This window comes from Rhinopithecus bieti, unplaced genomic scaffold, assembly GCF_001698545.2.
Source record: "Rhinopithecus bieti isolate Rb0 unplaced genomic scaffold, ASM169854v2 scaffold_1853, whole genome shotgun sequence".
NCBI lineage: Eukaryota > Metazoa > Chordata > Mammalia > Primates > Cercopithecidae > Rhinopithecus > Rhinopithecus bieti.
In genome coordinates this window covers 14,752-26,877 of record NW_016804151.1, presented here as the reverse complement: position 1 = coordinate 26,877, position 12,126 = coordinate 14,752, and the positions used below count along the sequence as shown (strand labels likewise).

The 12,126-nt window shown below is 34.8% G+C and overlaps 1 protein-coding gene across 5 annotated transcripts in view; it reads right to left on the bottom strand.

The window, feature by feature from the left end:
* MROH9 (maestro heat like repeat family member 9) overlaps window positions 1–12,126 on the bottom strand; it is a 133,122-nt gene that overhangs the window by 110,309 nt on the left and 10,687 nt on the right. For 3 of the 5 annotated variants that reach the window (XM_017866872.1, XM_017866874.1, XM_017866877.1), the window contains exons 1-2: window positions 10,249–10,311; window positions 8,287–8,333 (exon numbers count right to left, since the gene is read on the bottom strand). In XM_017866872.1, the coding sequence (XP_017722361.1) occupies window positions 8,287–8,333; window positions 10,249–10,273 (72 nt within the window). In that variant the 5' untranslated portion in view covers window positions 10,274–10,311. Of the gene's footprint in view, window positions 1–8,286; window positions 8,334–10,248; window positions 10,312–12,126 lie in introns of those variants that run through there. The other 2 variants (XM_017866873.1, XM_017866878.1) reach the window with 1 other exon arrangement.

Sequence of the window (12,126 nt, the reverse complement as noted above, 5' to 3'; positions counted from 1 at the left end):
GGCTAGCCACATGTAGGAGAATGAAACTGGATCCCCATCTCTTACCTTATACAAAAATCAACACAAGATGGATTAAGGACTTAAATCTAAGACCTGAAACTGTAAAAATTCTAGAAAATAACATTGGAAAAACCCTTCTAGACATTGGCTTAGGCAAAGATTTCATGACCAAGAACCCAAAAGCAAATGCAATAAAAACAAAGATAAATAGCTGGGACTTAATTAAACTAAAGAGTTTTTGCATGACAAAAAACAGAGTTTTTGCATGACAAAAGCAGTCAGCAGAGTAAACAGACAACCCACAGAGTGGGAGAAAATCTTCACAATCTTTACATCTGACAAAGAACTAATATGCAGAATCTACAACAAACTCAAACAAATCAGTAAGAAAAAAACAAACAATCCCATCAAAAAGTGGGCCAAGGACATGAATAGACAATTCTCAAAAGAAGGTATACAAATGGCCAACAAACATATGAAAAAATGTTCAACATCACTAATGATTAGAGAAATACAAATCAAAATTACAATGCAATACCACCTTACTCCTGCAAGAATGACGGTAATCAAAAAGTCAAAAAACAGTAGATGTTGGCATGGATGTGGTGATCAGGGAACACTTCTGCACTGCTGGTGGGAATGTAAAGTAGTACTGCCACTAGGGAAAACAGCATGGAGATTCCTTAAAAAACTAAAAGTAGAACTACCATTTGATCCAGCAATCCACACTACTGGGTATCTACCCAGATGAAAAGAAGTCATTATTTGAAAAAGAAACTGGCACACATATGTTTATAGCAGCATAATTCACAATTGCAAAATCGTGGAACCAACCCAAATGCCCATCAATCAACGAGTGAATAAAGAAACTGTGATATATATATATGAATATATATCATATATATGACATATATATATGTGTGTGATAGTATACTACTCAGCCATAAAAAGAAATGAATTAACAGCATTTGCAATGACCTGGATGAGACTAGAGAATATTCTTCTTTTTTTTTTAATACTTCAAGTTCTAGGGTACATGTGCACAACGTGCAGGTTTGTTACAGATGTATACATGTGCCATGTTGGTGTGCTACACACATTAACTCATCATTTACATTAGGTATATCTCCTAATGCTATCGCTCCCCCACTCTGACCTTCCCCGTAATAGGACCCAGTGTGTGATGTTTCCCTTCCTGGGTCCAAGTGATCTCATTGTTCAGTTCCCACCTATGAGTGAGAACATGCGGTGTTTGGTTTTCTCTTCTTGTGATAGTTTGCTGAGAATGATGGTTTCCAGCTGCATCCATGTCCCTACAAAGGACATGAACTCATCCTTTTTTATGGCTGCATAGTATTCCATGGTGTATATGTGCCACATTTTCTTAATCCAGTCTGTCACTAATGGACACTTGGGTTGATTCCAAGTCTTTGCTATTGTGAATAGTGCTGCAATAAACATGTGTGTGCATATGTCTTTATAGCAGAATGATTTATAATCCTTTGGGTATATACCCAGAAATGGGATTGCTGGGTCAAATCATATTTCTGCTTCTAGATTCTTGAGGAATCGCCACTGTCTTCCACAATGGTTGAACTAGTTTACAGTCCCACCAACAGTGTAAAAGTGTTCCTATTTCGATTGGAGAATATTATTTTAAGTGAAGTAACTCAGGAATAGAAAATCAAACATTGTATGTTCTGTGATATGTGGGAGCTAAGCTATGAGGACACAAAGGCATAAGAATGATATGATGGACTTAGGGGACTTGGGGGAAAGAGTGGGAGGGGGGTAGGGATAAAGGCTACAAATATGTTGCAGGGTATACTGCTCAGATGACGGGTGCACCGGTCTCACAAATTACTGCTAAAGAATTTACTCTGTAACCAAATACCACCTGTACCCCAATAACTTATGGGAAAAAAAAGACATATAAATGGTGAATAGGAACATGAAAAATGCTCAATATTATCAATATAATAATATTAATTATCAAGGAAATACAAATTAAAATCACAGTGAGACATTACCTCACACCTGTTAGGATGAGTATTATCAAAAAGACGAAAGATAATAAGAGTTGGTGAGAGTATGGAAAAAAGGAAACCCTTGGATGCACGTAAACCCTTGGCATGAATGTAAATTGGCATGAAAACAACCGCATGGAAAACAGTATGGAGATTTCTAAAAAATTAAAAATAGAACTACCATATGATTCAGCAATCCTATTTATGGTTATTTATCCAAAGAAAATAAAAGCAGGATATCAAAGAGATATGTTTACTCCCATGTTCATTGCAGCATATTCACGGTAGTCAAGATATGGAATCCACCTAAGTGTCTTCTGATAGATGAATTGACACAGAAAATATAATATCAGATATTGAAGAGTTCCAAAATTCAAAGCTGTCAAATTGTAAAATTTCTTAAGAATTTATAATTCAATATGTAGCTAATAGGAGTCTCACAAAGAATGGAGAAAACATGAAGAGAAAAATTATCCAACCAATAGTGTAGTATAATTTCTCAGAGATAAATGGCTGGAGCCTTTAGATTGGAAATGTGTGAGTGCCCAGTATATTTGAATTAAAAAAAATACCTAGAGACATTTTTATAAAATTCCAGTTTACCAAAAATAAAGATAAATCTTAAAGGCTTCGGCAGAAAGAATCCAGGTGACAAAGGCTAGAGAATCAGGCCACCATCATGTTTTCATCAGTCATAATGGATGCCACAAAACAATGTAAGTTATGTGTTCAATTTTTTTTTTAAGAGAAAATGACTTGTGACCTAGAGATATGACTGCAGTAGTAATTGGTGATGACTCTTTTCACGGTGCTAGTTTCTTTCTTTCTTTCCTTTCTTTCCTCTCTCTCTCTCTCTCTCTCTCTCTCTCTCTCACTCTTCTCTCCCCTCCCCCCTCCCTCCTTACTTCTTCCTTTCCTTTCCTTTCCTTTCCTCTTTCTTTTCCTTTTTCCTTTCCTTCCTATTCCTTCCCCCCTCCTTTCTTTTCTTTTCTTTCTTTCCCTAATCTACATTGCATGACTTTTAAAAATAAAAGCATACTATTTTTGTAAAACTATAAGAGCATTTGAAATTGATCATATATTCACTTCATGAAGAAAATCTCCTTAAGCTCTGAAAGTTAGAAACTGTATGGGCCAATGCTGCAAGACTTTATGTTACAAACATAAGAATGGGACAAAAGATGTTTAATACAGTTAGATGAATATATACTTTACCTTGCACCTACACAAAATGGATCATAAATATAAATGTAAGGCTAAAACTATAAAACCCTTAGAAGAAAACAGTCATTTTGGTTAGGAAAAGTTTTTTTTCTTTTAGATGCAACACTAAAACCATGGCCCACAAAATAGAAAAAATGATAAATTGGACTTGATCAAAACTAAAACCTCTTGCTCTTCAAAAGATACCATTAAGAAAAATAAGACAAACCATATACTGAGAGAATATATTTGCAAATCATACATTTTACACTCAATACTGTTTATAAAATACTTCTAAAGATATTGTATGAAGTCCGCATGAAGAAAAAACTTTACTAAATATTCAAATAAGCGGAAAGAAAACATGTTTCTAATGATGAGACAATAGTTTAAGGAAGTATTCATGAATTAATCTGTAAATTCAGTGTTTCAACTCAAAATGCCAAGAGGAATTCTGGAAGGAATTTGACAAGTTTATATCAAAGTTCCTCTGAAAGTGTAAATAATTAAAAGTAGCTAATACATTTTGAAAACAAAATAAGTGGATAGATTACAAAAGATTTTGTGTTTTACATCTGAGCTATCTGCAGTAGTTAAAGATTTGTCTGATACCTCCTTTACTGCTATAATTTGATGTGTTGGCATTGCCTACCTCTGCTGAAGTTAAAAGCTGCTGCTTGCTGCTGCTGCTGCCTCTGCCATCTGTCAAAGGCATTGATACTGTTGCTAGTGCTTCTTGATTACAGCCCCATGGCTGCGGTAACCCATTAGCAAAAGAGCCAGTTTCTGCACAAAAGGTGCTCTCACTTTATAGCTAAAGCCACAGGTGACTGAATTCACTCTCATCATTTTCAGATGGTCATTGTTTTACTCTTTTAGAACAGCCCTGTCTTTGTAGGACTTAGCAGCTGGGACTGTGCTATTAATATAGTGAGAAGTACTCATCAACCTCTCATACTAGCCCACTGTCTTTGAATCACTTTCACACACCTTGATAATCTTCAGCTAGGAGGTGTCTTTCCCTGCAGGCTCTTCCATCCTGCTACTCCTGCCTTATCTTGAGTGGCCCAGACATGCCTCAATGCTAGCAAGAACTCAGTTTCTATGTCAAGCAAGTTTATGTTTTGTTTCCAACGAGCCATTTGACTGTCTCCTTCTCTCATCTTACAACTCCTATTTCCAACCTAAGTCTGTGTCATTCTTTTGAATATAATTGGGTTTCTGAAGTTGGCCTTTTCCACAGCTAAGAGAAATGTAGATTCTGTTTCTGAAAAACAAATTAAGACCTGGAATGGTAGTCCAGTTTTTGCTTTCTTAGAACCACAGTTGTAATATGCATGCTTAGGAGTTGGTTCACTAACTCCTGTTATTCCTGTAGAGACAAATTGATGGAGCTGATTAATTTGTTTCTGTAATTGGAATGCCATAATTAACTATTTGCACTTTCTAAATTTTCTGTGCACTTTATGTTTTCAACAAAATTCCTTATCACACTATTGGCAATAATTGTGTTTGGACTATTCTACTTCCCTAATAGTGTATACATCTAACTAGATCAAAATTTAGTGTGATCATCTCTAACTGATGGCAAATCTCTATTTTAAAATTCCTTCAAATCCACATAGGAAGATATCTATCAATTTTTTCATCAGGACCCCCCTCCCACACTAGGGAAAAAAAAGAGGAATTTTCAGTGGCTTAGAGACAAAGAAAACAATTTGATGATATAAAATAAAGGCTAAAAGAAAATAAAGAGTAAAATTAAGACAAAATGGAGGATTTAAGGGTGAGGGACACTTACAAACATGCATAGTAAACAGCCCCTTTACAAGAGCAAAAGATGGATTGTAAATATAGACTATATCAAAATATAGATATAGTTTGATCCAGCAATAAAGCTTAGATTATTCATAGAAGCATGTTTTTGAATGGACTTTTAAAGTAATATACCTTATTTATTTATTTGAACATGTGAAAAGGTAATACACATGCATGTGCAGTACAGTACAAAAGCGTAAACAGTGAACAATGTTTTCATGTCTTCCCCTTCTCTAGCTCCCATCCTCTAATTTCCATCCCCAGAATCTACAGTTGTTACTGCTTTCCTGTGCATTCTCCTAGCAATAGAATATGCAGATATAAGAATGTTAATGATACTCTTTTGTGAGCAGTTTTAGCCTCTTAGGTATATATATAGGAATTGGTTCTGTGTTTTCCTGTAACTGCTGCCACTGTGCTCTGTCCCTCTTCTCTGCCAACTCCCTTACCTTTTCTTTCCCTGATAGATGGCTGTCTCCCTTATGGACTATTCTAAGTCTGATTTCATTAATTCTCCATCTTGTTTTGGTTATTAATACAGTCTCATCATTATTGTTAGTACTAAATCCTGTTTATTTAAAATCTTCAACTTTATTGTTTGTTCAAAAGTCTTCCTTGATACCCAGAACAGGCAAGGATTTTGGTTTTAGGGTAAACACAGTATAGCTTAGTGCTTAGACCAGCAACTCTGCAGCCACTTGCTAGCTATGTGACTATGAGCAGGTCACTTTCTGCCTATGTTTCCCTATTTTCAAGGTAGTACTTACCCCACAGGGCTGTTGTGGGGATTAAATGAGTTATTCATTTAAAGCACTTAGAGTCTGCCTAACATGTCGTCGGTACTATGTAAGTTACGGCTATTTTTACTATCATTGGAATGGGAAGGGATTTCCCTCTCTCACACCTCTCTGTACTCTGTTCCCTTTCTCATCTTCCCTGTCTTTGTATCTCTGGAGTTGTGGGTGGCTGAGGAATTAGGGGAAATATGTTTCCTTTTTGGTACATCCATGAAATAATTTATTGTCCCCTTCCTGTTGGTGATTCGTTCTGGCACAGCAGGTGGTGCCCCCAACAGTCCTCCTGATGAAGAACTCAATCTACTAGGGGAGTGTCACTTTTAAGGTCCAGCTACATGTTCTAGAAGATCCCCACTGCACTGTGTTTTGGTTTTTTGTTTTTAAATTTTGAAGCACCAGCCCACTTGACCCAGGTGCAGGGGTTCCCAACAGCCGTCAGCCCTCAATTATACACTTCAACTCAGATGTCTGTTATTACTTATAATGAGTATCTATGTGTTTCATCATCTATAATTTTGTTGCAGCAGCACCACTCTCCTGATTAAATAAGTCACCAAGGTATTGAACTTTTTAGCAAAGCTTAAAGGAACCTTCATGACTAAGTCTGTGCTTACCTCTCTATCCACAACTCCTATCATTCCTCTTGACTAGTCTTCATTCTAGATACACCTTTTATCTTAGATGGATGCTGCAGGGTGCTGTTTAGACCATCCCTCTCCATTTCAGTACTGAAATACTCTTTCCACAACTTGTGGAAGTGTTGGCAGCTGAGAGCTCTTAGATAAGTATTCTTGAGAATTCCCTTAGCCAAAGAGCCTTCCTACCTAAGATCACATTCCTTCTCTGGGAGCAACCTACATCTAATGACTAGTTGACATGGGGAAATAAAGACCAAACCTCATTGCCTCAAAGAAGGTCAACTTTGAAAGGTCATCCCAGTTACAAAGCGCCATGCAGAAGTAGCTGAGACCTATTTTGCAAGTGCGTTGCCATTCAACACCTCCTTGTACTTAATCCTGCTTCCTTCACCTTGCCTCCACTACTAATCCCCAAGTACTGATCCAAAGAGCACATCCACTGTTATTTTAGAGTCTGCTTCCTTGGGAACCATAGCTAAAATCTATAATTCTACAAATGTATGTTGCTTTTTCTTTCTCCATGCCTTTACAGGTGCTGTTTCCTCTTGGAATGTACTTCACCTTCATCTAGGCATTCTACTCATCCTTCAAAGTCCAGCTCAAATCTTCTCTGGCCCAAAGTCATATTTGAATGTCCCTCCAAATGTACTTCTATCATTTCCTGAATATTGTAACTTCTTCATAACTTGTTGCAGTTTCTAACTACTGAGTTTTTTGTAAATCTCTCCCATTGGACTGTAAGGAATTTGGGGCTAGTGTTTGAGTTTTCTTCTACTTTGTTTCTCAAAAAGATAGCATAATATTTAATGCATAGCAGATTATCAATAAATATTTATTGAATGAATGAATGAGCGATTGAGTGTAATTCTAAACTGCCTCTTTCTGACTCTATGAACTATACAAATGGGAAAGGATTAAATGACCCTGTGTTAATAGAATATGATTTTATTAACAACTCTCCTCATGTCCTGGCTGTAAAAATCAATTTGTCCACCAAATGTTATCCATGTTTTACTTTAATTATCAGCAACTTCGACCTATGGATTATGAAGGAAGTCTATAAAAGTTTTAATATCCACACTGAAGTATTTCCTTTCTAAAGGTAGAAGATTACATATTTTCTTATGGTAGCCCTCCCCTATTTCTTCTGTATTAATTTGGATGTGGATTAAAATGATGGTAGGGTCTATTAGAGGTTCAGAATTTTAATACAATTTTGAAAGATGACTGGGTGAATATCCACTAAGACAATACCATGCTACACACTGCAGAGAACACAAACATGAATAGTCACAATCTCTGCTCTCAAGAGATCAAAGACAAGAAATTTGCACAAGACCTAGAAAACAATAAGATAAATGGAAAAGGAAAGATACAAACTAGAATGGCTCTCAAATAAGGAAATAATATCATTCAATAGAGACTAGGTAGAAAGGGCTTCAGTTTGATGGGAAGGGTTTCCACAGTGATGATGGAAGGTAAAATATGAGTGAGGAGACTATCCTAGAGACCAGTCAGTTGATGGAGGATGGGTGGGATAAATAGTAGCATTGGTAAAGAGTTTCATCCTTTTAAATTAGTACTGAAGGTCATTTTCAGGAGCATGAGAGAGTGAAGAAGAAATGACGCTGCAGGGACATACAGGTAAAACAATTTTAACCAAATTGCCTTTTTTTCCCCTTTCTACCCCAACACATGTACTTTAAACATTACTTGTAACATCCTTGTACTGGAAACAGTTAAAAAGTTATTTTTTTCCAAGAGATTTCAATTACATTGATATCCTTATAGAATATCACTTACCATGTGGTGCCATTTCACACTGTATTGCAGAATCTGGAGACTACTCACTAGCCAGAAAGAAGGAGATTAGTTAAAAAGGAATGAACATAGCTTCTTATCATCTTAGTGGGGCCTAGGACCTTAATGTCAAAGCCCAACAAGGACATGCACACACACACTAAAACTATAGACAAATTTACTGTATTACTGGACAACACTTAACAAAAAGATTAGCAGGCAGACTATGGCAGCACATTAAAAGAATGAAACACTGTACCCTAGTAGTATTTATTACATAGAGGATGGTTCAATAAAAGAGAATCTATAATACAATTCTCAACATTAATTGCTAAAGAAGAAATTCTACACAATAATTTTTGAGTTCCAAGTTTATAAGATTTTAAATATAAACTTGATAACATTTTTAAATAAAATGGCTATGTAGTTCATGTCTTAATGTGACAGATAAAAAGAGGGTACCAGGTGTAATCAGAAAATAAATAGAGCATTCTTATTAAAGTAAAGAATGAAACAAAGGTACCATTACTACCGCTATCATTTATCATTTCTGGAAGTACCATCAAATATTATTTTAAAGTAGAAATAAATGCATATATTAAAATTGGAAAGAAAATATAATTTTGTTTGAATTATAACTTCATGGGAAAAGTATGAGGGGCTTTTAAATTTTCAATGTTATCAAAATAATTTAATTAGAAGTGGAGTTATCAGTTACTGAAATGATTGATAAAATTGCCTTATGAAATTTTTAGAACCTGTTATGTTTTCCTTTACTTGCTTGGAGGAGGTAGCCCTTTGATAATTATTTTATGTCTTCTATTTTGATTGGTATATTTAGATTTTCTAGATCTTCTTTGATTCTTTTTTTAAAAAATAAACTTTTTATTTCAGAGCCATAGGAAAGTTACAAAGACAGTAAATTCTCATGTATCCTTCAACCAGTTCCCCCCAGTGTTAACTAAAATCTTATATAATCATGGCACGTTTTTCAAAACTAAGAAATTAACATTATTACAATTACATTAACTAAAATTCAGACTTTATTTGGATTTCACCTATTTTTCCACTAATATCCTTTTCTTGTTATAGGATCCAGTCCAGGATTCTATGCTGCATTTAGTCAGCATGTCTCCCCAGTTTCCTCTGATCTCTAACAGTTTAGCAGTCTTTCCTTGTTTATGACTTTGACAGTTTTGAAGAGTACTGGTTAGGTATTTTGTAAAATGTACCTCTGTTTGGATTTATCTGATTTTTTTTTCATATAATTAGACTGGGAATATAGCTTTGAGGAAAAAATATTACAGAGTGAATGCCTGCCTCATCATGAAAAAAAAGTACAAGATTTGAATTTATTTATTAGTACTACTATTTTTCTCTTTCTGAATTCAAATATTCAACTTCATCTTTATATGGGTCATTTTCTTTCTGCCATCCTTAGATTTATTTTGTTTTATCTGTATAACTTCTTGCTTTCAATACTTGATTTCATTATTCTCATTTTTTTCTGGTTTATTTTTCTAAGTATTAAAGGCTATAAATTTTTCTCTGTGACCCCTTTGGCTGTATACTATAGGGTTTGATATGTAGTATTATCAATACTTTGCAGTTTCCTATTAATTTCCTCTTTGACCCAAGAATTGTTTAAAATAGAAAGTTTACTTGACAAGTGATAAGTTGTTTTTCGCTTGTTTCATAAATTCATTGTTAGTTTCTAATTTTTTGCACTGTAATCAGAGAATATGTCTTCTATTTCCACTTTTTGGAATTTATACAGAAATTTCTAGCCTAATACATGGTTACGTTTGTGAATGTTCTATGGTCATTAGGGAAAAAAGGTACATTCTTTGTTATCATGGATATAGAATAATGTATAGTTTTCTCTCTGTCATCTGTCACTCATACACACACATATACACAAAAATGCCTTCTCCTATCTCTATCTATTATGTCCTAAAGCCTTACTTGCTTTTGGATTCCTTGTCGACATGCTGACAGAGGTGAATTAAAGTCTTCTACTACTAATGCTGCAAAAGATTATCATGTATTAATACATAATCCAGAAACTTTCCTACAGTTTTTTTTTGCTCTATCAATTTAGATGGTACTATGATATATAGTATATGGATTGTGTTAATTTTCTATAGCTATGCATCAATTTATCAAACTTTAATGGCTTAAAAATACCTAGTTATTATAGTGTCTTATGTCAGAAGGTTCAGTCTCAGTTTAGCTGTAGTCTGCTCAGGGTCTCACACCGATGGACTCAGGATGTCAACTGAGAGTGCTTTCTCATTTGAGGCTCAGAGTTCTCTTTCAAGGTCAGTTAGATTGTTGAAAAAATTCAGTTGTTTGAGGCTGTCAGATTAAAGCCCCTATTACTTCGCTGGCTGTGGGTGAGGGCAATACTCAGCATCTAGAAGCCGTGTGCGGTTTCTTGCTGTATGACCTGTTCCAGAGGCCATCTCATGCTACCAATCTCCAACTTCTGTCTCCAACCTCCAGACCCAGACTTAAAAGAGTCATGTGATTAGGGCAGGGCACTCAAATACTCTTCCTTTTAACTCAAAGATAACTGATTAGTAACCTTAATTATAGCTGTACAATTCCTTCTTCCACGTTATATAACATAATCATGAGAATGATTTCCCATCATATTCAGAACTTCATCCCATACCCTTCCTTCCTTAATGTTTCAGCTTCAAGTGGAGGGGTTGATATAAGATGTGGGTACTAGGGGACAGGAATATTGGGAGCCATCTTAAAATTCTTCTTACTACATAGATTTTCATAATTATTTCATCATCATAATGGATTATGAACTTTTTCATCATGTGATACATTTAAAAAATCACATTTACTGCCTTAAAGCTTATTTTAAAGCTTGAAATTCAAGTTTGTCTGAATTATGAACCAAACACCTACTTTGTGGTTGTTTACACTTTTTTGGTATTCCTTTTTTCCATCTTTTTATTTGCAACCTTTTTGAGATACTTTGTTTTTTAAATGCCTCTAGTGTGTAACATATTGCTGGACTTTATTAGTGTTTTAACTCTATTTCTTTCTCTTTCTATGTAAGTTCAATCTCTTGTCATTTATTCCGTAACAGATTTTGTCACTGTATTTTATATGTGCTTTTGTTGTTGTTGTTGTTACCTTGAAATATCTTATTATTTGATGTTTTTCTCCTCACTTTGTATGTGTGTGATGTGGTGTTTTTGTGTGTTTCTTTAATATGAAAGGTTTATATTCCTGTTGTGATGATGTTTAGGATTACAATAACTTCTTATATTTATTCCTCAAAACTTTAGACAAAATCTGTTGATTCCCAACTATGAGCAAAGATGAAATTAGTTCATTTCTATTTTCTCTGTCACTCCTCATAAAATTTTAGTTGATTTTATTAGTGAAACCTTTATGCATTTGTGTTTATATTGCTTGTTTACTTTAATAACCCCTAGTTTTAAAAATGAAATCAATGTGCTTATTACCTTTCCCCTTATCTTTTATTTTTGTTGTAATTGTTATTAGCGATATCACTTTTATACTTTCAAGATGTAGAATATTTACATTCAGTTATGTAACAATAATCCTACTTCCTTTATGTCTTAGCCCTTCATGTAAGCAGATTCTGTGCATACTGCCAGACTTTCCCCATTCATTTCTTATTGAGCTGAAGTTCATTTTCTTTGACTTTATTTAAGAGAGACTCATGAAAATCACATTCCTTGATTTTTTTTCACATTAAGACTATCAGGCAAGAGAAAGAAATCAAGGGTATGCAGTTAGGAAAAGAAGAAGTCAAATTGTCCCTGTTTGCAGATGACATGATTGTATATTTAG